Below are 26,224 nucleotides of genomic sequence, written 5' to 3'. Positions count from 1 at the left end.
TACCAGCTTCTGTGCTAGTTCAAGGTCACTGACCCCTCTTCATTCCTTGTTATCCACACTCAATCCCCCTTTGTTAAAAACAACACTAGATTTTCATTCTGTATTTTATTACTGAAATACATTGTCCTACCCACCCCACCCCACAACAAAAATCTCACCCAGATGCCCCATCCCTTCCCTTCATGCCCCCTGCCAGCCCTGCACAAGTGCTCCAGGATTCTCTGTCCACTGGCTATTTTGGAGTGTGTCCATTGGGTGGCCATGTGGAAACCACCCAGGGAGAAAATGGAAGAGGGTGAGGGAGCCCCAAGAGGAACTTATTGGAGCGCCTTAGCCACTTGTTCATAGGCCAGCTCTATCTCCTCATCATCTGGACAGGTGGAGGCAAACTCTTCCCGGGCATAGGCATTGCGCAAATAGCGGTGCACTCCACGGAACACTTCTGGGACGGAGAATCCACGGTACTTCTTACAGACCACCTGGGGGTGGGAAGGGAGGGGCCAACAGGTTAGCCTCAGGGAAACTACCCTTCTCCCAAAGCCTAGGCAATAAAATCCAGCTTTCACTTCTAGGCATTTGAAACCTCCGCTATCTGGCTTCTCTTCCTATGATTCTTATCTCCCATTTGAGTCTTCTCCAACGGGCCTTCTAGACTCCTCACTGTCTTGTAAACTCTTCACTCTTCTTCTCCACTTACTGAAATCCTGGCCATTTATAACCAGCCCTTTTTCAGACCACCCCATTCCATGGTGCTACTTTTCTCCTCTTGATTTTATTGAGATATAGTTTCACAAACCATATAATTCTCCTCTTGAATTTCTAAAGCGACTTCTGTCTCTGTTTTTCATTTGGCTTTTAAGTATGTATTAATAATTTACATGTGAATGTTTCATCTTCTCAGCTAGATTTCAAATCTTTTAGGGCCAGGACCAATCATCATATATCTTTGTGTCTTTCAGGGCCTAGTACACAGATGTGCAATATACAGTTCTGTGACAGACTGACAGTGGGCCTGTGTTTCACAACCCAAACCATAGCTTCGAGACTATGACAAAAATGTAGGACCCAGCAGCTTTCATTCACAAGAGGAAGTGGGAGAAGGAAGCTATAAAGAGTTAAGGCTTTGATTTAGGACAGTCCTGCTCTGTCTGATCTGGGGATTTGGCAAAGACAGACACAGGAAGAACATTCTTGAAAGTAATACTGGGTTGTGTTACTCTTGGCCAGTCTGTTTGCACTCATGAGTCTATCATGGAATTCTATCATGGAATTCTCACCAGGAGTGACTGCCAAGAAGGAACGGAGTGTTGTCTTCTATTGGTAGCAATCTATAGAAGCTACCCTAAGAAATAAACCACCTTTGAAGTGGTTGTCATGGGAAGCTTTTGTGGGAGCTCCTTAAAGCACCATCCCAGTGGCCACCCTCTCTTACAATGACCACCCACCTGTACTATATGGAGCTTTGGCAACAGGTTGCAATCAGCCAGGGTGAGCTCATTGCCATCCAGAAACTTTCTCTGAGAGATGCCCTCATCTTCAGCACTGGTTTCATCCACTTCTTCTGGGAGGGGACACGTCAAGTAATTGTCTAAAACTTTCAGGGCTTTCAGAAGGCCTTTCTCCAGATCTGCGCAACAGAGGGGAATTGGTGAGAACATCAGGAGAAGATCAACATAGTCCAAGGTGGCCCATGGTGGGCGGGGGTGCAAACTAATGGCAAGGCTAATCCAAAATAATAATAGCTTACACTAATGTAGTTTTCTATGGGTACTTAAGCACTTTACAGACAAAAACTCATTTAATTCTCACATGGACCCATGAAATGGGGGTTGCTACCTTACTTTATATAGCAAAGTCACATACCTGGCAGGATTTGTATTCAAGTAGTCTGGATCTAAAGCCATTATTCTTAAGCACAATCCTATGCTGCCAGGAAACAGGCCAGAACCTAACCCAACTAATGTTCCCAGTGAGGCCGGAGAGGCTAGGGAACAAAGGAGAGAAGCTTAAAAGTCACAGCCAATGAGAATGCAAGGAAGTATGGGAGTAGAGCAAAATAAGGCAGTGGGGATAAAGGTCTGCCAACATCTCTATCTCCCTGATATCTGAATTTCTGGGTGTCCCTAATACCTCCCAATTCCTGGATCTCCTGCATTCTTCTTAGGACCCAGGCCTCCCACCTACAAGACTCACTATCATTGAGTGCTGGGTTTGAATTCTTGATGTAGGCAGAAAATTTGGCAAATATGTCCAGCCCAGCTGTGTTGGACTCAGGATTCAGAGCTGCCAGTTTGGGGTACCTGAAAGAATCCCAATGGGAAAAAAAGGATAAGACATCTTCCAAGGAAAAGCCTTGGCTCCCCTGCCCCAGCTACACCACCACCTCTGTTTTCCATTTCTTCAGCTCCTCTCTTTCCCAGAGTGTACCAGCTCCCCACCCCATTCTGAGGGCCCCTATACCTTGGAGGGCACAGTACTGCCTCCAGAAATTCCTCAATCTTGTTGGTGTCTGTGTGCACTTCGGTGCCATACAGCAGAAATGGAAGCTGCCCTCCTGGGCACAGCTTCTGTACTGTCTCAGTCCTCCTGGAGAAGAGGCCAGGCATCAGGACAGGAAAAGGGGGCCAGGGAGAACCAGAAAGGAGAGATGGAGGGATGTGGGAAGAGAAAGGGGCTCTGGGTGGAAGGAAGTAAGAATAAGGTTCAGTAATGGAAAGACTCAGGTGGGTGAGAGGATATGTGCACACGTGTGCACATGGGGTGTTTAAAGGAACAAAGTGGGCCCACCTCTTGGTGTCAACGGTGGTGACGTTGAAGGTGACTCCCTTAAGCCAGAGCACCATGAACAGTCTCTGGGAGAAGGGGCAGTTCCCAATCTTGGCCCCATCACTGCCAGCCTGAAAAGCAACCCCCACCCCCCAAGGTTAGGCCTGGTGCATGCCACCCATCCCCAGAACATTCTCTGCATCTTCTACAACCACACCTAACTGTTTTCCATCTAGTCATTCCACTTCCGTCTCACCACTGGAAACTTCCCCCAAAAATAAGCTCTCCACCCTGGGGGCTCGGTCAAACCTAGGGCAGATTAAGGGGACATTTTCTGTAAAGATGGGCTTCTGGTTCCCAGAGAGCTGGGGACAGGTGGGAGGCAGGCAGGGGGAATGGGTTTTGGAGAACTTGGAGGGTCTGGTCCCCAGAAAAGAAGACTAACAGTAATGGAGGTAGTTTTTTGTGTACTATTCTAAGCACTTTACACACAAAAACTCATTTAATTCTCACATTAACCCATGAGATAGTCCCCAGGGAGGGATTCTGGGGGACTGGGTGAGGCTGGAGCTAGAGGATAGAGGCCTGGATTCCTGGGTTCCTGAATGGAGTAGAGCTTGAGGACAGATAAGGTGGGGAAAGGTTTGGAAGCCAGAGTTTTGGTTCTCTATACTTCCACCCAAGCTGTTGATGGCAGCTGGGTGGGGAGTCAAGAGGCTCAGAGTCTTGCTCTGAAGTAGTGGAGGGCCTTGCAGAGGGGGGATGCCCTCTAAATGGCAAGTAGTGACCTCACCTCCCAAGGGACACCTCCCCCTAGGCTGAGGGTGATTCATCTCACAGTGTCTCTGGGCCGCAGCAGCTTCCTTCCTGGCAAGGAGTGGGGGCAGGGATCTGTGAGGCTGAGGCCTGGGCAGCTAGGGCCACCTCCCTCTTCTTCTACATTGCCTGCCCCGGTCTCCCAGCACACATCCCCAGCACTAAATAATCCTCCTCACACAGGACCCGGGGCCAGAATCTCTGCAGTGCAACCTCGCCCAGAAGTAAAAATAGCCCTTGAGGCAAGTGTGAGTGAGGTGGGGACCACACCTAAGTGGGGTGGCCCCAGAAACGCTGGCTGCTGACTTACACGGGGCACAGGGAGAGGGAATGGTTCCCTGAGAAGCTTAAGCATAAAAAGAAGAGAAAGGCAACACACAAAGCCAAGATGAACAATAGGGGAGAAGAGGAGAGAAAAGCGACAGGAAAGTGAAGGGTGGGGAGAATGTGCAAACAAGGAGACACAGATCGAGAAGTCCCAGACCAAAAGGAGGGAAGGCGGGGCACAAGAGTGTTGCGCTAGTGGGGAGGCGAGCAGGGCAGACACGTTGCCCAGCCTGCGGCTTTGATAGCCAAGGCCCATGGGACAGCCACTCCTCATCCACACCCACAGAGAGAGAAGAGAGTTGGGGTGATTTTCTTTCTCCTGTTTCCACACTCCTCAAGCCCTAAACCTCCTAACTTGGCTCTCCTCCCTTTCTAATCACTCTCCCCACTTACCTGTCGGTAGCCACAGCTAAACTCCCTTGCGGCCACCTCCCTTTCTCTTGCTTCCCCAAATTCCCAGGACTTGCGTTCTCAACCCATTATCTCTTCAACCCTGCTTCTTGAACTCCACTCCCACTGTCCCATTGCCTTCCACCCCACCAATTCTCCCCCATTGACCTCCTCCCACTCACAGGCCTCCCACCCAACCCCTCTTCTTTGAAACCTCCCCCACCACACACACGCACACACGTGCTCTCCCTGACACCCCTCACCTAAGATCTTCTTAGTAGGGCTACAGGTCCTGATGTTTCCCTCTGTCCCTCCCAAACCCAACTGGGCTCCCGCTGCCCCCTCTCTCCTGTCTTAACATCAGCTTGTCCCCCTAAACTCACCCCAAGTCAATCTTCTCAACACCAGGGAACCCTCCCTTTTCTCTACCTCCAGTCCTTAGGCTGCTAGAAACTTGCAGTTTTACAAACTTTTCAGGGTTGAGCCTAGCATTCTCATTACACCACACAGGTTAATGGTCTTCGCCTCCAGAACCAGCTGCCTCTTTCCCCTCCCTCCCCGCCCAGCACACACAGTAAAAAACTGCACAGGGAGGAGGGGGGAAGCGTCTAGAAGAGAAGGGATTGGGGAGTTAAGGCTGGAGCTGGGGAAAGGTGAGAGTTGCCTTCTAGGAATTCGGACGGTGGCCTTGGAAGGAGAAGGTGTTCTTACCTTCACGAACAATTCGACCTGCGGCTGTTCTTCAGCCATGGTTGCGACAAGGACCAGGAAGCGGCGAGCGCTGGGGGAGCTGGGAGGGGCCGGCAAGGCGGGTCTCACAGTCCAGGATTCTCTCCCCCAGACCTAGTTCTGTCCCTTCAGCTCAACGCAAGCCCAATCAGACCTGTTGACTCCTGACACGACCTCCCCACCAGCCCGGCGTAGCCTACACCTAGCTGCTCCAGCTCTACCCCCACTCGGGATGGATCAGAGAGCCGCTGACTCACAGACCGGCCCCGCCCTGAACCTGGGGAGGGGACAGCGGGGGGGCGGGACTCAACGATCTAGGGAGTGGGACCGAAGGGGATATCCTCTGGTCTCCTAGAGGATCAGGGATGGGAGTGTCATGGGGAAAAAATGCTGGGAACCTCCTTGTTTCTCTGCCACTCTCCTAAACCATAGGAGTCTTTTCCTGCCTCAGTTTCCCTGCTGCATTAATTACAGGACACTCCCACTCCGCCTAACGAGAAACTTGACACCAATAGCTTTGGCAAGCCCGTGAGAGTCTGGAGAAGGAATTTTAGAACAGAAAGGTGGTTGTTTATTTATTTTTCACCATTCCTTTTGGACTCTGATTCAACTTCTGGGTTGCTAGGTCTGTGGTCCAGGAGAGGGGCTTGGAAGTGCAAGCTGAGATTGGGGAACGAACACGAGTGGTGAAAGAGCAGAAGATGGGAAGGGAGACAACCAGGCCTTGTGCTGGAAGAAACAGGAAGCTGAGACAAGGGGGACGTCCACTCCTGCTCAGTAGCCTGGTCAGCTTTAATGCCTACACTTCTGCCGCCACTGGGGCCCCTTCCTGTGCCCCTTGTCCTTTTCTCACTGTCAGTTGCATTGGAGATGGCGTGAAAGGGTGGGGTTTTTGTGGCCCCAGGATAGAGCCGCACTGAGCCTAGAGGGTGGTGGTAGCTGGTCTTATCCTGGGGATTTGAGGGGAAGCAAAGATCAGGACAGTATAAGTAGAGTTCCTTGGGACACAATTAAGTAGGAAGAAAGGAGGAAGAGTAGCTTGATTTTGGAAGTTCTATGAAACTCTTTATGATCTGATGAAAAATAGCCCAAGAAATATGTCCTCCAAACTGGACATATTCTGGCCTCTACATCTGTATCTCATATCCAACCTTCTCTTCTGTTTTTTCCACACCACCCTCTATCTAACAAAAGATCTACAGTTACAGAAAAACGTGGTAGAATGAAAGGATATAGAAAAATAGGACTTGAAACTTAAAGATGGAGAGACTTGGGGCAGGAGTAGGGTGGAGTAAGCGAAGAGCTGCTGGAAACTAGGAGTTGGTGGCTTCCTCTTGTGCTTCCTCTTCTGTGGGTTTTCTCCTCCCTGGGAGCTCCTTAGAGCTCCAGCCAGGCCTATCTCTCACCTCTCCAGAGAGGGGGTTTGCCTCCTTGAATTATAACATTTTATGTGGATGTAGAATTATTCTATAGGTATGTGTGTGTTGGGGGTGAATCTCCTCAATGGGTGATCCTCAAAATCTACACATGGGACTCTTCAACTGAGGAAAGGAGGTCAAAGTAGCCTTACTTCCCTGGGTCCTCTTCTCTGGTCAATGTTCACCAGAGAATCTGCCCCACAAAGATCTCCCTTTTGGGAGAAGCGTCAGACAAATGGGGCTAGCCTTGAGCTCAAACAGCCCTGGCAGCTTTTCCCAGGCCTCTCTTTCCTCTCCTACAGCTTTACAGTTAAGAACTGCCTTGATCATCAATATTGACTTTGGCTGGCTGACATGGCTACCAGCAAGGTATTTTGCCTTAATTTCCCGGATGACAGGTAATGCTGCCCTTTTCTGGTAGGCAGAAACCCCCTTGGATTTGCAACCAGATGCACCCCCAAATCCTGCATCAGAGAAGCTCCTTCCCATCTCATCTCCTTGCTCTTGCTTTTCTCCTATCTCAATATCTCCCTTTCCTTCCCAGGGCAGGAAGACTTCTCTTTCCACTCCCTCCTCTTCCTAGGCTTGGTAAACCAGTCTCTAATCTCTTCCCACCCCAGATTGGAAGGTGTGTCCCTCCCTGACACTCAGAGCTCCCACCAGGCCTCCCCCAGGTTTCCATAGCTCCATTGCTCAACAATTTGCTAGGGGTAACCATTAACCTAGCCCTTAACTCTCACCCTCACCTTTCTTGCTAGAGAGGATTTTCCAATCATTGTTTAGCAGAGCCATGTTACCCTACCATTTTTCCTAATATCTTGGATGAATCTCCCATCCAAGGCACCTAGAACAAAGCTGTGGAGGAAGATGTATTTTAAGGGATATGTTTTTTATTTCTGTCTTCCCCACAACCTCCTTGCTTCTCCTCCCCTCACACACACATTCAAAAAAGTAAGCTTCATGGAGCCTGGACTTAAGTTCATTACTTTGAGTCCACCACCTGGACCAGAATAGGCAGGCATTAAATAGTTGCTGAATGAATGAATGACACCCCTCTATCCTTAAGGATAAGGGGGACCAAAATTATATATTAGGTCTAAAATATATGTGGGGATGGTCATACCCTGCACCCAGGAAACAGGCAAAGGAGGGTTGAGATAGGAATCTTGTTTCTTGTTTCTGCTTGTCTCTTTAAAATACTCACGTAGCTCTTACCATGTTTGCCAGGCACTGTTCTAAGCTCCTTATTAAATATTAACTCAGAAGGTACAAATATTAACTTGGAGTTGTTGGCACAGGTTGAATTAATGTTGCTTATCTCCACTCTCCAGAAAAAAAAAAAACAAAACGCGTCTCTGGCCCTTTAAGGTAGGCCTCTTGCCCAGATAGCCCGCGGCCTGTTCCAGGGGCCCTGGCACCAGCTCCGTTTTGGATCTTCTCACAGGCTCCACCCGTGTCAATCAAAGCTCAGAAAGTCTAAAGGGCCGGAGGCCCGGGAGCCCAACAACAGCAGAGGGCGGGAAGTTTGAACGTTCTGGCACCGCCCCATATGTGAATAGGCCAATCAGCTCCCAGCCTTCTCTGTGCCTGCTGTTCCCTGCTCCCTCTCACTCGGTTGGGCCTCTAGGGTAGATCTGGGTCTCCCCGACCAATAACGGCTAAAAGGGCGGGCGCGCATGCGCCCCGCCCCGGCGCAGTCGCTCCTCTCCTGCAAGGCTTTTAGCTGTTAGTGACGCGGTGTTGCTCAAGTCGCGACCCAAGTGACTGAAAAGGCAGAAAAATACCGGAAGTTGTCCGCAACTGGGGTAAGGAAGGCAAAAGCGTAGGCTGCGGTAGTGGGGGCGTGGCTGACAGGGGCGGAGAGGAGACGTGTCCAACTCGCCTCACGGGCCCTTCAGACCCGCTCCAAAGTACAATTTACGAGTGACAAAAATGAGGGTGGGCGAGTGGGGGGTTCCAGTCTGTACTTTAATAAATTACCTGAGAAGTCACCCCTCAAAAATGGCCCACCAAAGTTGAAAGCAAAATGTTACTCCAGCTCTCCGCGGCCCTGCGCCTCAGCCCTCTCACAGAAGTTCTCAGTGGATTTTCGCACCACCCTTCGACAGCCCCTGCGGGTGAACTCTCGCGCCTGAATCGCCTTCATTTTCTACATCCGCAGGGTCTTCCAGGCTATGGCCTCCTTAGGAGCGACCCCAGGCAGGGCGCCGCAGGCTACAGGCCTTGGAGAGGCCATGGCCAGCTTTCCCAGCCCAGCCCCGGTGCGGGGACCCGAGGAGTCAGCGGAGGAGCAGGACGAGGAGGAGCCGGCAGAGGTCTGGCGGACGGCGACGTCAGGAGCTTGAATTGGAAGAGCAGGGGGACGTTGATTGGAACATCAGGATGTTAGAATAAAAAGGGGCTGGGAAAAGCTGGGCAAGTCACTTATCGCAGCCCAGCGGCTGTTTCACATTTACTGAATGGGGATGAGGATGTCCATCCCAGAGATTTGATAAAATGACTAAAATAAGGCATAGCACAGCCCTGCAGTTATGAGTGGCTCAAATATCGGTTTCCTTCCTTCCTCTTGGGACAGATCCATCTGTGTGTGCTGTGGAGTTCGGGATACTTGGGCATTGCCTACTATGACACTAGTGACTCCGCCATCCACTTTATGCCAGATGCCCCAGACCACGAGAGCCTCAAGCTTCTCCAGAGAGGTGGGGGCAGAACCATGAATTCCTCTACTCTGAGACTGGAAGTATAGTTTACTGTATGTCCTCACCTGACTCAATCTATTTTAATTTACTCCCAGAGGCTCCCTTTTGTTTTTTTGGAATTCATTTCATTATTCAACAGATATTTATTAGGTGTTTGCATTGTATCAGGTGCTGGAGACAGAGTCCTGGGCAAATCAGTCCTGTCTATCCTTCAGAGGTTTAAACCAGTTTAGTAACAGCCTCCAGGGCACTCCTTGCCTCTCCCATCACCCTGCCAGTCTTCCTACTCTTTCCTCAATCTCATGCCTGACTCCTACCTATGCTCCCAATGTGCAGAGCTCCCCCTATTCTTAGAGGAGGAAATTTTTTTGGGAGGGGAATGGGGGGAGCACAAAGGGAGAACTATGGGTTCCCTCTTAGCCAAAGGATAAAGATCCCTTAACTCATTTGATCTCCATTCTCCTTCCAAGTTCTGGATGAAATCAATCCCCTGTCTGTTGTTACCAGTGCCAAACAGGATGAGAGCATGACTCAGTTTCTGGGGAAGCTTGGTAAGGACTGGGTAAGGGACAAAGGGAAAACGGGGAAGGATTAAAGTGTGAAATGTCCCAGAAGACTCATGTCCCAGGCTTTGGAGGGAGCTTTAGCAGGAGGCCAGAATTAGGTGAAAGGAAAGGGGACAGAGGCAGGACTAAGGTGTACAGACTGATGGTCCTTTCTTTGCCTTCCCACAGCCTCCCAGGAGCACAGAGAGCCTAAGAGACCTGAAATTATATTTTTGCCAAGTGTGGATTTTGGTACTTCCTTTTGCTTTGCCTAATTCCCCAGCCCAGTTTCTCGACCCTTTCTCCTAACTCCACCCACCTCCCCTCAGCCTTATCTCATCCTAAAATTTTGTGTTCTCCAAACCCCATGACCAGTCTCCTCAAGATCTTGCCTGCTACCTACCCTTTAATAACCTGTAGCCTATTGTGAAGCCTCCTCTTAGGCATGACTAGGGATGAGGGCCTTCCTTGAGAAGAGGGCATGGTGACATTTTGGGGGCTGCTTTGATTGATGGAATTTTCCCCTTTAAGCCAAAGCCATTTGACACTGGCTCAGTATCTTTGATGGTCTGTAAGTACTTCTATAACCTTCCCAAGTTTGCAAAAAGGATAGGGAATGTTCTGTCCTCATTAGATATTAGGGCAGTAGTGTTATTGGCTCATCTGTTAATATCATCTTTTTAACCAGAAATCCCCAATTCCCTACAGATAGCTTACTTTCCTAAGCCATTTATCTTTCTCAGTTTGCGCTCTCAGCCAAATATCTTTATGTTATATGTAGAATAAAGAAAGAGTGAGAGTCTGAAAATTTGGTTCTTATTTTGGCTTTCCATTATCTGTAGGAGCTTGGCAAGTCCTATCCTCTCTCTTGCTTCTATTATTTCATTCTTAAAATGGAGTGAAATTTTGTGCTACAAGACCTTTCCATCCCATTCTTTTCCCAAAATAGGTCTGGAGATAAGCAAACAGCGCCTCCTTTCTGGGAACTATTCCTTCATCCCAGACTCCATGACTGCCACTGAGAAAATCCTCTTCCTTTCCTCCATTATTCCCTTCGACTGCCTTCTCATGGTGAGATGGTAGCTGGGAGATAAGGGCTGGGAGGCAGCAGGTTGGAGAAAAGCCAGAGCACCTCAGTTCTTGGGTTGAGTCCTGGGATGTACTAGCCCAGCCCTGGAAAATAAGAGTTTTCCTTGGTGTTACCCAGCCTCCAGGACACTGGGATTTACCCCAGTTCCACTACTGATCCCCTCCAGGTCCGAGCACTTGGAGGGCTGCTCAAGTTTCTGGGTCGAAGAAGAATCGGGATTGAACTGGAAGACCATAATGTCAGCGTCCCCATCCTGGGCTTTAAGAAATTTGTGTTGTAGGTGATTTACCCTAAATACAACCAAAGTAAGGCAGAATTGGGGTGGGATGTGAGAGTGGGAGTGGTGATGGATGAGCAGTAACCCATCGAGTAAAGGGCTCTAGACACCCAGAGGAACATGAGGGGATATGGAAGTCTGGGGAGAAGACTGAGACATTATTCAGGAAGAGGGCAAGGGGGATGGAATTTGGGAATGCACTCAGACCTCTCATACCCCAGCCACCTTCTCTTCTGCTTATTTTCTGTCCTCAGGACCCATCTGGTGAGCATAGATCAAGATACTTACAGGTAAGGAGATGGAGGCAGGCTGTTGTCTCTAGGGAGGGAGAAGGATTAAGTTTAATGCTCTAATAATCCTAATGAGGCTCGAATTTGAATTTCTTTAATCTTGGGGCTATTAAAATCTCTCTTCCTGAAGGAAAGAAGAGGTGGGGAGTGAGGGGGAGAGAGGAAGAAAAGCACAAAGGTTTGAGCCTCCTTTTCTAAAGGGAGAAACTGAGGTAGAAAGAAGTGAGGAACAAGCCTTACATTAATACTTGATCTCAGGAGGATGTTTCTAATCCCCATTCCATTTTCTGGATTCTCTTAAAAAAATACAAGTCACCTCAAACTCCTCCATTTCTCCCTGTCAGTGTTCTGCAGATATTTAAGAGTGAGTCCCACCCCTCGGTGTACAAAGTGGCCAGTGGACTGAAGGAAGGGCTCAGCCTCTTTGGTAGGTGTGTCCTATCCCTCATCCCATCCTTACAAAAGCCTGCCAGAAAAGCAGCTGCCTCCAAAGATGTGTCCAAGCCCTTCTCTTCCCACTTCACTCCCATTGCTAGATGTCCCTTCTACTCTAATCCAGCTTTCTTAGCCTCTTTGTACCCTCCCTGAGCCTAAGCATCTCCTACCACCCTGCAGTAGTCCAGTGTCATTTGCATATCATCTCTCACTTTGCCAATTCCATGTTTGTTCCTTGGGTTTGTATGAATGTTTCTACTAGTTGTATACCTGTCTAGGGACTTTTGGAGGCCCTGTGTATAGAGGAGAGTTAAGTAATTGCATAAATGCCCATGTTTGATTTATATAGAGTCTTTATCAGTTGTCTCTGGCTTTAAGGTATATTGAGGACATTGCCCTAACTATCCACATGGTTTCACCACGCATATCTCTGTGGATTGTGTCTAATATTTATGTGTACATGTTGGGTTCTTTGTGTGAGTCTAACTATGCCTGTGCTGGGTAATTTTCTGACTGAGTGTTCCTATGAGTGCCCATCCCCTCCCCTGAGCCCATGTAAGGTAATCTAGGCTCAGACTGGTGGCCAGGCACATGCCTTTGGGTCCTGTATCTGGGGAATGCCTCCAGGCCAGCCTGCCCAACATCCAAACCTCTAATCCAGATATCTCAGCTTAGACACATCCACACAGTCCTTTCCCGGGCCCTGCCTTGTAACAAGAGTACTCCCTGCTCCCATTCCCCACAGGAATCCTCAACAGATGCCGCTGTAAGTGGGGAGAGAAGCTGCTGAGGTGAGTGGGTCTTCCACATGTGCTGCAGGCTAATGCATGGAGTCTACAGACTGACACATGCCACCCCATCTAGTACTGATAAAAACAACTGCCCTCTCCCAGACTCCAGCTAAATGCATTTAATCCTTGCTACGCCCCATGTGGTAGCTAGTTATTATCCTCATTTTACATGGTCAGCACAGATACTCACATTTACTCATTTGATGATACACAGACTTGCAGTCATACAAGCAGTAGAAGCACAATCACAAAACACTAATGTACATGGGGTAATAGCTTTAATTTTAAAAACCACACTTGAAATTTGAGCTATTCTCTGATAACTTTCAAATGTGTGTCTCTAGTTCTGGGCTCCATATGTGGAATGCTCATGGCACATCACCACCATCCGCTCAAACAGAGAGCACCCAAACTGATGCCACTGGGCCTCTGCCTCTTCCTGAGTTCCCTTTTCTGGTTAATGGAATTGCTGGCCATATAGCTTCTCAATCTCAGAACCTTGGATTGATGCTCCACTCTCACCTACCCACCCCCAGATTCAATTATTCATTAAGGCCTATTGATTCTATCCTGAAATGTCTCTCTCAGCTATTCCCTTCTCCCTCTTTCTCCTGCTCTAATGCTGGCTTTCAGCATTTCTAACCTGGAGCATTGCATTCACCTTCAGGTTGGTCTCTCTGCTTCTGATCTCTTCTTTTACTAGTCTATCCTTCATTCTAAAATACCTTTCTGAGCATGAGAGATCTGAGCATGTCACTCTACTTTAAAATATATATATATATATATATATTAAGTGGAAACAAAAATAACATCAACCTTAGGATGCCACATTACCTGAAGAATGAAGAGTAGCATATATAGGGGCCCTGAACAGGCCCCTCCCATTCAACCCAGTTTTAATCTCCAGCCCCTCCTAAATTCTTTCTTACTTGGATCCACCCTTTATTCCAGTCATTTAGGGCTACTAGTCATCATGGAAACACATCATGCCTGTGGATATACTATTCCCTCTGTAAAGTCTTTCCTCTGTTCTCCACCTGTCAAAATCTTACATCTCCTTCAAGGTGCAACCCAACTGTCACCTTTTTGGGAAGCTTTCACAGGCCCCTGCAGGGAGACTGACATCCACCTTCCTGGGTGCTCACAGAGTGCTTGTTTATGTTTTCCAGTTGCACCAACACATCAGGTTGGAGTTAGCAGTCAGTGAATCTGCTTTCTGTCATGGCTCTGAATTGTGTGCAGGAGCCATTCCTATTGCCTCTGTGCCTGACACATGGCCTCGTACACAGCTGCACTCAGTGAGTGAGCACAGAACACACATGTGAATGCACGGGTCGCATCACCTCTAAAAATGCAGAGCAAACCCTTTGCTAGCTAACAGGTGCACGATCCTTCCCACTTCACCCGCCCCTCAGTGTGTGTCTCTTGGAGGTTAATTTAGGGTAATCTCTGAGGTCATCTCCAGGTAATTGGAGGGGTGATTTAACTACCCACACAGTTCTACAGTGCTTCAGGTGCAGATCCCTAATGTCAACCAAGAATGAGAGCACAGGAATTCTCAGTGGAGAAGAGAACTGAGCTAAAGGTGAGGGAGCAGTGCAGATTCCCCAGGTAGGATCTAGGATCTGGCAGAATGTGGAATCATACATAACCTGAATGATTAACTCAGGAACCAGCTGGCCCAAAGCTGGACAGGGCACCAGGAAGGTGACTAAATGTCATGGTACGCTCTAAAGAGCACTGTCCTAGCAGTCTGGAGACACGGGTTTGAGGCTCAGCTGTACTTCTCACTTAGCAGTATGATTTTGCAAGTTGCTTATCATCAAAGGGCCCCATTTTCTCAGTTGTAAAATTAGGAAATTTTGCTTGACTGAGATCTCTCCCAGCACTAGCAGTATATCAGTCAGAAAAAAGACTAGATATTTCACAAGAAAGTTGGCTTGGTGAGGCTCTTGTGTTCTTCAAGGTGGGGATGGGTGTTCATAGACTGGCCAACATTCCACAGGTGGAGCTCTCTGTGGCCAAGAAGCAGAGGTGCCTAAAAGCCACCCTTGAACCCAACTGAGCCCTCCACTTCATTCTAACCTGGGGTGTTCTAACTCAGGGTAACTGGCCGTAGACTATAGTGTGAGATACACATGCTCAGACTCCAGGGTCTCCACAGGCTGACTCATATAAAATGGTTTGCTCTAACGTAGAAAAGAATCTGTGGGCTCACAGGTCCTTACAGATTCATAGCCACACGGAGATAGGGTCACCCAGAATTAGACAGACACAGATGTGACATTTATTTCTGTACACTAAATTATTGGGAAACATCTCACAGAAAAAGTATAAATAACAGTACTAGTATTATAAACCTCTATTTTCACCAGCACATTTAAGAATAAAACAGTGTTATTGAAGGCCCTTAAGTGTCCCTCCCCAGTCCTTTCTTCTCTGTAGAGAGGACCATTTTCGTGCATGAAACAGTTACATACTTTCACAGGAAGAATGCAAAAAGACAAACCTCTGTGCTGTTATACTCAGAGACACTTTCAGAGCTAAATACAGATGTACAAACTCATTCTGACTCACCCTTTTCCTATTCAGTCACAGAGAGAGCTGGAGTGTTGGCATACAAATACTTCAACGCATAGCTCTTCCTCTAAAATATTGACAAGCTCCATCACATATCCACACAGAATGACACATGGTCATATCAATTGAAACCATGATAAACAGACACAGGTGTGCTCACATCCAGAGATTTTGCAGTAGATACATGTAAATACACCCATGTGGATACTGTATTGGTAGTACAGATACATATTGCCACAATCCCCAGGGACTGCCAGACACACATTTTCATCAACTGAGATCAAGACAGCAATGAGAACAGATGTGATAGTTGGTCCCCCACTCCAGCCCTCACTTCCAGGCTATGGTTCACACGTCCAACGCGGGACCTGGAAGAACTAAATTCCCGTCTGGATGTCGTTCAGTTTTTCCTGTTACCCCAGAATCTGGACATTGCTCAGATGCTGCATCGGTTGCTGAGTCATATCAAGAATGTGCCTGTGAGCCCAGGGTGGGGGTCAGGAGGTGGGAAGGAGGTATGAGGGCTCATACTGGAATTGGGCTTCTTGGGAGGCATTAGGGTGGTAGAGGGAAAACAGTGATTGTCCCTTTGTCGGACTGTAGCTGATCCTGAAACGTATGAAGTTGTCCCACACCAAGGTCAGTGACTGGCAGGTTCTTTACAAGGTAAGGCCTCCCTTCTTGGATCCCAGAAGTTCAGGTTAAGCCCCTCTGTATGTGTTACAGACTCTCTGTACCCTGCCACTCTGTCCAACTTTATCACACTTTTTTTTAAAAATTGTATTTTGGAAATTGTAAAAAAAAAATTCAGGGAGAATAATATAATAAACCCCCCAGTACCCACCATGCAGCTTCAACACTTTGACTCATACCAATCTTGTTTCATGTATATATTCTCCCACTGTCCCCTCCCTGGATTATTTTGAAGCAATTCCTAGCCATCATATCATTTTACCCATAAATATTTCATTATGCTTTTTTAAATGAAGTTATTTTTTAAAAGAATAATGATACCATTATAAAAAATAACATAAGCTAAAAAACTAATATAATTCTTTAATATTGTCAATCATCTGATGTTTAAATTTCTAATCATATCTTTAATGTTGTGATTTTTTAAATTACAGTTTGTTTAATTAGGATCCGAATATGTTCAACATTTGGCAATGTGATGATGTCTCTTTAAATGTCCTTTATGGGTTCCTTGTCCATTTCACCATTCTCTCTCTCCCTCTCTCTTTTTCCCCTTACAAGTTTTTTGTTGAAGAAGCTGGCTTATTTGTCCTATAGAGTTTTCCTTAGGCTGGATTTTGCTGATAATATTCCCTGTGCATTTTTGACATGTTTTTTTCTCTTCTGCAATTCCTGTAAATTGTTAGTTGAATCAGGAAGCTTGATCAGGTTCAAGTTTGATTTTTTTCAATACCACTTCATAATGAAGGGAAATATGTCAGATATGTCTGTCTCTCCTTTTGTGATGTTAACAGCTTTTGATGTCTAATACCCAAACCCATTAGTTCTTTCGATATTGCAAAGTCATGTTATTCTAAGCCTGTCATTCTTTCTTCATTAATTGGCCAGAACATTTCTGTAAAAAGCAACTTCCTTTCATCTGTTCTTTAGTTACTTAGTGATACACTTCATATCACAGAAAACTACTTGATGTTTTTTCTTCTGCCTTTATTTACCAGCTGTGAGCATATAGTAAATTAGTTCTCTAGCATCCTCCTAGGCAATGAGTCTTTTGTTGTTTTAAAATCATTACAGACTCATAGTTTTACACATGTGTTTTAGTCCACTGCATTTTTAATCTTTATACATATTCAAATTATTCCATCTTTGCCCATTGGGATCCTTTTTATGTTGGCTTCTGATTCCTTTAAACATGACCCCAACAGATTCTGATAACTTCCCTGCTGTCTAGTTTGACAAGATGTATCAGACATATCCTTTACATTTCATAGTTGTGACCCCAAACCAGACATTTTTCTAAGGAGCCCTGATTCTTTTTAGTGAGAAATGGTATTTCTGTACCACAGACTGAACCCTAGAGGTGACTCAGCATGTTTTGCTTATTGCTTTCAAGCCTTTTTTTTATTGGACAGATCTAGGAACTTTAGAAAAATAAAATACATGATAAATTGGTACAGATACCACCAATTTAAATTCAGACCCATAGGGTTCTCACCTTGAATATTCTTTTACTTATCCTCTTCAGTATTTCCTTCTTTCATACTAGAAATTCTGGTTTTCAGTAACACTAGGAATGATAAAATTAGAATATCATTCATTTGCTTTTTCCTACATTACATCCAGAACAATCTTAGAGTAACAATACTGGCTTATTACCAACTATATGATTATTGAAAACCATTTAAGATTTTTTGGGAGGAGAAAGTTTATATTGTCCCCAGTAGAGAGAGATATAGTCAGATTACTGTGTTTAATTGCTTGGGATAGTTTCTCTCTGTATGGTTATGTGACTCTGGATATACATATATGTTCACTTGTTTCATTCTATTTTTGATTTTTAGGAATTGCTTTTTGAATTTTAGTTTAATTTTATAATTATGTAAAATATTTGCACAGTTCCAAAGTCAAGTCTCCTAACTCAGGTATAGTCAACTAACTCTAGCTTCTATCCCTTTCTCCTCTGTACACCTACAGATAACCTTTTTTCTTTAAAAATTTTAAGATATAGCCTTCTATTGTTTTGTTTTAACTTTTTATTTTTAGAATAATTTAAGACTTAAAGTTGCCAGAATTTTACAGAGAATTCTTATACCTTTCACCTACCTTCCCCTAATGTTAGCATCTTACATAACCCAATACAATTATCTCATAAATACTAATTTTATGATTTATATTTAATGCTATCATTGCTTATTTTTGCTCAAATTTTTCTGGCTTGGCTCATTGGGAGTTCTTTTCAGATTGGCTTTTGATATGCCCTTTTGACATGGCCCCCAATCCATTTCTAAGCGCTTCCTAACTTTCTGCTGCTATAAGATGCTCCAGGCTTGTCTTCTATTGTTTTTGCCCCAACTCTAGAATCAACTGCTTTTCCAAGGAGTCCTGGTTACTCTTTGGAGAATGGTATTAGAAATATCTATATACTAAACAAAGATATTGCTACTGGGGTATCTGTCATTTCTTCTAGGCCTTCACCATAGACAGAGCTAGGAAATACATGTATTATGTACAAACTATGTATACATCTATATTCCTGAATCTGTCCATCTATATGAAAGAACCTATGAGTTCAAACTTGTAACTGATTCCAACCCAATACCAGAATTCACTCTAGACTTCTTTTTTTCCTCACTTGTAACTTCTTTCTCTGACAGTGGGAATCTTGGTTCTTATTATCTATAGTTATTTATTTAACACATAAAGTAGTTTCAGTTTTCTTTTAACACGAGCAGATGTGTGTGGCTATTTGTGTATCCCCTTGCCACTATTTAACATCTATCCTCTGCTTCAGCCAAGCCAGACTCTGCATTCAAGTACTCCGCTTAGGAGACTCACTGCTCAGTATAGCACAGTGGATAAAAGCCAGGTAACTGGGTCCACATCCCAGGTCTTCTATTTATTCTGAGACCTTGAGCAAAAAATGTTATGTGTTTGTGCTTCAGGTTGCTCATCTGTAAAATGGAAATAATGCTAGTCCCTATTTCCTAGGATTATTTTGAGAAGTGAATGAAATTAACACATGTAAAAAGTTTATAGAACATTGGCTGGCACTTAGGAGACATTCAGTAAGTGTTAGTTCTTATTCCCACCTCTATTCATTTGCTATGCTCTTGCCCTTGCCCAGAACACCCTCCTTCCCTTTGAATAGCCTTATTTAAGACCCAGCTCATTTCCTTTTCTCTGCAAAGATATCCCCAACTATTTCAGCCCATGTTAGTCTTATCCTCTAAACTTCCTTAGTAATATTAGTCAACTCCACAACTTGACCAATCTCTTTTGTGGGTAATCATTTTTCTGCTACTTGTTCATTTGTTTCTGTCATGGCTAGATTATAAGCCCTTTGACTTACATAGCTTTTATGTCCTCTACCCAAAGTACGGCTCAGTAAATGTCCTATGATTGGGATGGTCCTCAGTCTAATCCAAGGTTGAGCAGCCACCGCAGGGCACTGACCTTCATCTGAGGAATGAATTCTCACTGATGCTCACCCTTCCTTTCCTCCTTTCTCTTACCCAATACTGTGTCACCTTTTCTGCTCATTTACTTCTCTGCCTTTCATATCCCTATTTCTCTTTCTCCTTCCTCTGTACAAACTTCCATATCAAGGCACCTGCCACTTTATTTTAAAAATTTCTGGGTGTATTTCTGTCTTCCTCACTGGGAAGGACCTCGCTGGAAGCTCAGCTGGAACAAGGACCATAGTTTAGTTGCCTTTGTAGCCTCAGGGTTTAGTGCTGTACCTGGCACAGTTTTACAAATGCCATGCCCTATTTCTTTTTTGCCTTTGAGATCTTCTGTCTTTGTTATTGTGTTTTTCCCTGTTGGTCTTTGTTCTCAGTCCATCCCTGTCCCCCTTGCCTCAGCCCAGGCCAGGCGTTGGCCCCCTTCCTCTGCTCATTTCTCCTACAGACTGTGTACAGTGCTCTGGGCCTGAGGGATGCTTGCCGCTCCCTTCCCCAGTCCATCCAGCTCTTTCGGGACATTGCCCAAGAGTTCTCTGATGACCTGCACCACATTGCCAGCCTCATTGGGAAAGTGGTGAGTGGAAGGGAAGAGGTAGAGCCTCTGGTGATCCAGGGGAGAGGAGGGATTGGAGGATGGACAGGCACTGGTCTCTGGGGAGTGTGGTATAGAAGATGGGGAAGCATGGGAGACACTGAGGTCAGTTGGATGACCAGAGTGGAGTGTTGAAGAAGGTGACAGAACATCATGGATGTGTGTGAAGGGTTGGGGTTAAAGCAGGGGCTTCAGGGAGAACTGGGCCCCAAGTAGAGGTGAGGACCAGGGACAAGAGATGGTGTTGTGTGATAAGCAACTAGATTTATCTTCTCAGGTGGACTTTGAAGGCAGCCTTGCTGAAAATCGCTTCACAATTCTCCCCAACATAGACCCTGAAATTGATGAGAGTGAGTATTGTGTGCAGATGGGCCTGTGAGCCTGCCCAGTGATGGGCCTCATCGGTAGGCCACCACTACAATTGGGGATAACTGTAGCAACCAGGACAGGAACCTTACTTTTGATATCATGTGTCTTTTACCCTTCTAGAAAAACGAAGGCTGATGGGACTTCCCAGCTTCCTCACTGAGGTTGCTCGGAAGGAGCTGGAGAATCTGGACTCCCGTATTCCATCGTGCAGTGTCATCTACATCCCTCTGGTGAGGACAGGAGGGAGGGTGTAACCTCCAGGGGCCTTTTAAGGGATTTATTAGGCTTAGGAAGGACACACTGGTAGATAAGAAAAGTCTGAAGAACATGAACACCTGTGGTGGCTTCAGCCCACTGAGGGAAGCACTGGAGGCTACAGGGGTCTCTGCCTTCAGTTTGAAGAGAAGGTGCCCAGTATATCACTCTCTGTTTTATCTCTTTACTTTCCCCAGATCGGCTTCCTTCTTTCTATTCCCCGCCTGCCTTCCATGGTGGAGGCCAGTGACTTTGAGATTGAGGGACTGGACTTCATGGTAAGACCTTTGACCTCTAGCAGGGAAAGAGGAAAATGGATCAGCAGCTGAGGGGGACGCTACCCCATAAGAACTGCCAAGTATGGGCACTCTCTTTGATCTTTACCAGCTTGGAGACAAAGGAGAAAGAAGTTGGAGTGGGAACTAGAGGTGGGGTTAGAGAAGATAAGGACCATGAATGCAAAGCCCACAGCTTTGAACCCTTGCACCCAGTTTCTTTCAGAGGAGAAGCTGCACTATCGTAGTGCTCGAACCAAGGAGCTGGATGCCTTGCTGGGGGACCTGCACTGTGACATCCGGGGTGAGAAGCAGAGGCTGGAGGGGAGAGGGCAGCTTGGATATGATTCTAACAGGCTCCTTTTCTTTCTGCTCTCTCTCACTCTGACTCTGCATCTTCTCTGAATGTCTCAGAATGTCTGCAAGCCTGTTTCCAGGCCTCTGTGCTGGCCTCTGTCTCTCCTTAGCTTTCCTCTGGAGCTGACCCCCAAATCCTCACTCCCCATCTCCAGACCAGGAGACCCTGTTGATGTACCAGCTGCAGTGTCAGGTGCTCGCGCGGGCCACTGTGTTGACCCAGGTGCTGGACCTTGCCTCCCGCCTGGATGTCCTGCTGGCTCTTGCCAGTGCTGCCAGGGATTATGGCTACTCAAGGCCTCACTACACTCCCCAACTCCTTGGGGTCCGAATCCAGAATGGCAGGTGAGACAGAAAGGGGTGGAGGCATAGACAGTAGGAGCCCAGAGGCCCCATCTTCTGGGGACTCCATCCATCTGGATTCACAGGCCATGCATGTGTGTGGTACCTCTCCACCCTCTGCAGGCATCCCCTGATGGAACTTTGTGCCCAAACCTTTGTGCCCAACTCGGCAGAATGTGGTGATGACAAAGGGAGGGTCAAAGTCATCACTGGACCCAACTCCTCAGGGAAGAGCATATACCTCAAACAGGTCTGGAGAATCCCCCCAAACTGCGCCTACAATGTCTTCTCCATTGTCTCCATCCCCAACCTGCCAGCCAACCCAGGTCCCTACAGCTCTTCTCCCTGTGTTCTGACCCCATGGGTCATGAGAAGACCATAACCCACACCCCCTGTTCCTGTCTCCTGTGTTCTCATTCCCTACAGGAGGGACAGCCATGCTCAAACAGATCTTTCTGAGACCTCAACTCCTTTCTCTGCCTCTGCATAGGTCCATCTTTATCAGTTTGGAGACAAAGGAGAAAGAAGTTGGGGTGGGGGCTGGAGGTGGGGTTAGAGAGGATGAGGACCAGGAATGCAAAGCCCACAGCTTTGAACCCTTGTACCCAGTTTCTCTCAGATCCACACAATTTCCAGGTGTGCCTCTGTCCACTCTTTATCCCTCTACTGATTATAAAGTGAGTGGAAAAGGGCTTTCATCTTCTCCTAAACTGTGTCCATCTCTCCTTGATCTGCAATTCACCCCTCAGTTTAGCCTCACCTTCCCCTCAGCCCACACCATCAGTCCCAGGCCCTGTCTCCCCCCATTCAGGTAGGCTTGATCACATTCATGGCCCTGGTGGGCAGCTTTGTGCCAGCAGAGGAAGCCGAAATCGGAGCAGTAGATGCCATCTTCACCCGAATTCACAGCTGTGAATCTGTCTCTCTTGGCCTCTCCACCTTCATGATCGACCTCAACCAGGTCAAAGGGAACAAAGGGAGGTGGGACTGGGGGAGGGGATTGATGGGCAAGGAACTCCAAACCTGAAAAATGATCAGAACAGGAAAAACATTCCCTCTGCTGCATACCCTCTATACTAGGAGCAGGGAGCATCCAGTTCAGAGACTGGGAGAATCAATCCTGTGACCCTTTGTGGAACCCTTGCTTCCTGTGAGGCACTGTTGGCAATGAAAGAATGAACAAAACATGCACCTCACCTTTAAAGGACTTGCAGTCCAGTGGTGTGGACACATATGCAAGCAGCTTTAGTCACAGCTGACTGTGGTCAGTGGTTACAGGCCTCAAATACTAATGACTCCCTTGTCCACCTGGTGCCCAGCAGGTGGCGAAAGCAGTGAACAATGCCACTGAACAGTCTCTGGTCCTTATTGATGAATTTGGAAAGGGAACCAACACGGTGAGGGAAGAAACTGATGAGGAACTAAGGAGGGGGGACGGGGGAGGATGAAAGAGCATGAGGGTGAGTATGAGCCTCTGGAAAAGAATGGGGGTGTGAGGGCATAAAAGAAACAGAAAAGTGCAAGATGGGAAAGGCCAGGGTGGGTGGAGAGGCACATGGGGCACCCATGGATCTTCACACTCACCCCTGCCCCCTGCACAGGTGGATGGGCTCGCACTTCTGGCCGCTGTGCTCCGACACTGGCTAGCGCTTGGACCCACATGCCCCCACATCTTTGTAGCTACCAACTTTCTGAGTCTCGTTCAGCTACAGCTGCTGCCACAGGGGCCCCTTGTGCAGTATTTGGTGAGGAAATCAATCCTGTCCCTTAAGCCCCCAGCTGAGCATTTCCCAGAGCTGGGGACTGGCTCTTCCATCAGAACAGGGACACCCTAAGCACAGGGACCAGGTCCCTTCCCTTTTCTCACTCCTTACAAGGACTGGCCAAGGGTTTCAGAGCAGGAAACAGAGTGATTGATGACATGGTATCCCTTTTTATTCTCTTTTAAGACCATGGAGACCTGTGAGGATGGGAACGACATTGTCTTCTTCTACCAGGTTTGCAAAGGTGTTGCCAGTGCCAGCCATGCCTCCCATACAGCTGCCCAGGCAGGGCTTCCTGAAACACTCATTGCTCGTGGCAAGGAGGTAAGATATGAGCACCAACCACCGTCAGGGCTCCTTGTCCCTGCTCCTCTCAGGGGCCTGGGTTTTTGGGCCCACGGGATTTCTGAGCCCTGTTTCTTCTCTCACCCACCTCCCCCCAGTCCCTTCACCCCTACCTTCTTTTTTGTTGTAGGTCTCAGACTTGATCCGCAGTGGAAAACCCATCAAGCCTGTCAAGGAGTTGTTGAAGGAGAAGCAAATGGAAAAGTGAGTGTGTGCCCACTGTCCTGGTCTTCTCTAGCATGTTCTACATCTTTTCTTCCCCTTCCAGGGATGCAGACAGCCTCTTTGCTCTCCAAAGTCCCACAATTTATTTTGGAAATCCCAAAATGTTCAGGATCCTGGGTTTCCTATGCCGTAGTCTCTTCCCTCTGCTCAGGGACTCGGTTAGCCATCCTCCCATAAGTCTCACCATTCTCTCTCCTCTTAGTTGCCAGACACTAGTAGATAAGTTTCTGAACTTGGATTTGGAAGATCCCAATTTGGACCTGGACATGTTCATGAGCCAGGAAGTGCTGCCTGCTGCCACGACCATCCTCTGAGAGTCCTTTCTGGGCCCTCCTCCACATCCCAACACCCCCATGGGCTGCCGTGCCCTCTGTGTTCCCTTATTTCCTTCAGATCCAGAGTTGTTTCCCTAGAAATTTTGTTTCATATGAGGAATAAAGCTTATTATGGAGAAAGTTCTTGTTTCTTGAGACCAGCACAACCCCCAGAGGGTCCTGCCTGCCTCACTAAAAGCACAGTGACACTGTTGTGGGAAGACCCCTGGATTCTGCCCAGGGGGACTTCATGAGAAGCAGCCACTTGAACAGACCCTACAGAGATGAGAGGGAAGACAGAGGAGCCCAAGGGAGATGGTTTTTCCCCTTAGGTAGGAACGCGCCAGCCTCAGACACACAGAGCAAGAAGGCTCGGTGGGGCTGAAAGGCGAAGTAGGATGGGTGCAAAGCGGGGTGAGGGGAGGGACCTGCCAAGCCCCAGAGGGCGTGGCCCCTCCCACCTCGGAACCAGGGTCCCGGTGGGCCGCCCTCTACACGGTTCTGCTGCTGCCCCTGGTGACAAGCCTGCAGGACCCAGAGGCCCGGAGCTTCTTCCTCTCGGTATTAGTCCAACAGGAGGGCCCAGGAGAAGCCCCTCCTCCCCAGATCTGCCCCATACACTCCCACTCAATTTTGAGGACCCATAAGTCTCCCCCTGTGCTTCCCCATGCCCTCCAGGCCCTCCGTGGCCAGTGTGGGCTCACACTCAGTGGCCAGTGACAGGGGTTGAGAGAAAGGGCATGGCCCAGAGCCCTGCCATGGAGCGAGTCAGACTCTGCTTCTTGCTTTTCCCAGCTGCAGAGGAGGCAGGCCCTGCAGAGCCAACAGGATGCCCTGTGGCAGGAGCTGGAGCTGCTGGAGCCTGGCCAGGCCTGGTTTGCAGGCCATCTGAGGAGGCACAGCAGCGTGTGTTGTGTCTGGGGGCCCTTGGTGAGGTAGGGACTGCCCCAGTGTGTGCGGGTGTGGTGGGGAGCAAGGGTATGTGGACACAGCCTGACACCATCCTGGAAAGGCGAGAGTTAATGGTCAGGGATCAGGAACTGGAAGCAGCATTATAATGAGAGATGCCACAAGTGTTAGGTTGGTGTTCATTGTTGGGACTGGAGGAGGCCAGTCTGCATTCCATTCAGATCACTCCATTCTGATGGGGGAGTGACCTGGGCTATTCCAATGGAGAGGGAGGATCCATATAGAATAGGGAAGGGGGTGCTGTGTTGAGGGGGGATGGGGGAACTGGGCTGTTAAAGAGATGGAATGGAGAATATTGCATTTCTCCACCTGTCTTGAGGGTATTGGGATGAGGGGATCCAGGAGAGGTATGGCCTGTGGTGACAGGAGAGTGGCAGATGGACCTCAAGTTTTGACCAAGTTGTCAGCCTCTAATTCCTCCTTTAGAATTTTCTAACACATTGACACTCAGAGCCTGTTGGCCCCCAGTTAGCCCAGATTCAAAGGGTGAACATCTCTGCAGAACCTGGTTCAGGGGAAGGTGAGTGTATTTTTAGTTTAGACTTTTGGGATGTGGGAGTAGAGAAGGGACTTGGGACAGCACTGGTATAATGGAAAACAGCAACCTCCTCCCCCCCACATTCCTTGAACAAGGCTAGTCTCTGTTGCTCCCAGGACCAGAAAGGAAGACCAACTAAGCAGAACTGGAAAAACAGGCAAACTGTAGGGGAGGAGGCGAGGAGGGCGGGAGCCCTGGCCCCATAGTGAGGGAAGAGCACTGGCAGCCCAACTCTTTCTCTCTTCTGCAGGAGTTTTCAAGGCAGCAGAAAGGAATCACTCAAAGGAGGATATGGCTCAGCCCTGCTGCCCCAGTGGGCAGAGGGGCCCTACCAGTGACTAAGGCCTCCTCTTGTTCCCCCCATTTGGTGGCAAGGGAGGCTGAGTCAGAACCCCCAGCTTCATTCTGCCTCTTGACTCAACAGCTAAATGACTCCAGGTGGTGGTGGGTCAACTGAAGTCCAAACATCTTGGTGTAAAGTTTCTTCTCTGCTCCTTTTGAACTTCCGTTTCATCTTGGTATCTTATGCCCTCACTCTGCCCTACATGATGTGCATAAATGATTTTTCTT

The 26,224-nt window shown here is 47.6% G+C and overlaps 3 protein-coding genes and 1 long non-coding RNA gene across 9 annotated transcripts; 2 read left to right on the top strand and 2 right to left on the bottom strand.

Annotated features, from left to right (window-relative positions):
- Positions 1 to 86: 86 nt before the first annotated feature.
- Positions 87 to 5,266, bottom strand: CLIC1 (chloride intracellular channel 1). The gene is made up of 6 exons (XM_036875574.2): positions 5,011 to 5,266; positions 2,788 to 2,897; positions 2,461 to 2,586; positions 2,194 to 2,300; positions 1,446 to 1,627; positions 87 to 479 (listed from the first exon to the last, which is right to left on the bottom strand). Exons 1-6 carry the CDS (start codon positions 5,047 to 5,049, stop codon positions 318 to 320), a joined length of 726 nt encoding a protein of 241 aa, XP_036731469.2. The 5' UTR covers positions 5,050 to 5,266; the 3' UTR covers positions 87 to 317.
- A 2,818-nt stretch (positions 5,267 to 8,084) lies between these two features.
- On the top strand, positions 8,085 to 24,267 carry MSH5 (mutS homolog 5). 6 transcript variants are annotated; one of them, XM_036875568.2, is made up of 25 exons: positions 8,085 to 8,251; positions 8,608 to 8,761; positions 9,022 to 9,145; positions 9,616 to 9,696; positions 9,880 to 9,942; positions 10,640 to 10,761; positions 10,947 to 11,056; positions 11,312 to 11,347; positions 11,692 to 11,774; positions 12,528 to 12,573; positions 15,494 to 15,632; positions 15,757 to 15,819; positions 19,756 to 19,884; positions 20,180 to 20,252; positions 20,392 to 20,501; positions 20,724 to 20,804; positions 21,018 to 21,105; positions 21,314 to 21,503; positions 21,624 to 21,750; positions 22,312 to 22,461; positions 22,823 to 22,897; positions 23,102 to 23,245; positions 23,498 to 23,587; positions 23,739 to 23,812; positions 24,036 to 24,267. In XM_036875568.2, exons 2-25 carry the CDS (start codon positions 8,621 to 8,623, stop codon positions 24,145 to 24,147), a joined length of 2,451 nt encoding a protein of 816 aa, XP_036731463.1. In that variant the 5' UTR covers positions 8,085 to 8,251; positions 8,608 to 8,620; the 3' UTR covers positions 24,148 to 24,267. The 6 variants fall into 6 exon arrangements, with proteins under 6 accessions (XP_036731463.1, XP_057349588.1, XP_036731461.1 ...); XM_036875566.2 differs by having other exon boundaries at positions 8,099 to 8,251; positions 23,450 to 23,587; XM_057493605.1 differs by lacking the exon at positions 22,823 to 22,897 and having other exon boundaries at positions 8,088 to 8,251; positions 23,450 to 23,587.
- On the bottom strand, positions 17,335 to 24,042 carry LOC130681184 (uncharacterized). Its single transcript, XR_008994239.1, has 2 exons — positions 23,722 to 24,042; positions 17,335 to 17,413 (listed from the first exon to the last, which is right to left on the bottom strand). It is a non-coding gene; the product is annotated as an uncharacterized LOC130681184 (long non-coding RNA).
- A 278-nt stretch (positions 24,268 to 24,545) lies between the features above and the next one.
- On the top strand, positions 24,546 to 26,202 carry SAPCD1 (suppressor APC domain containing 1). The gene is given in 8 exon segments (XM_057493876.1): positions 24,546 to 24,561; positions 24,620 to 24,708; positions 24,943 to 25,036; positions 25,039 to 25,082; positions 25,543 to 25,610; positions 25,612 to 25,636; positions 25,905 to 25,935; positions 25,938 to 26,202. Coding segments are annotated over 8 exon segments (426 nt in total). The 3' UTR covers positions 25,997 to 26,202.
- The last annotated feature ends 22 nt before the right edge of the window (positions 26,203 to 26,224 follow it).

The sequence above is a fragment of the Manis pentadactyla genome, chromosome 16 (genome assembly GCF_030020395.1).
Source record: "Manis pentadactyla isolate mManPen7 chromosome 16, mManPen7.hap1, whole genome shotgun sequence".
NCBI classification, from domain to species: Eukaryota; Metazoa; Chordata; class Mammalia; order Pholidota; family Manidae; genus Manis; species Manis pentadactyla.
The sequence above is the reverse complement of the archived record's forward strand: the minus strand, read 5'-3'. Positions and strand labels throughout refer to the sequence as shown.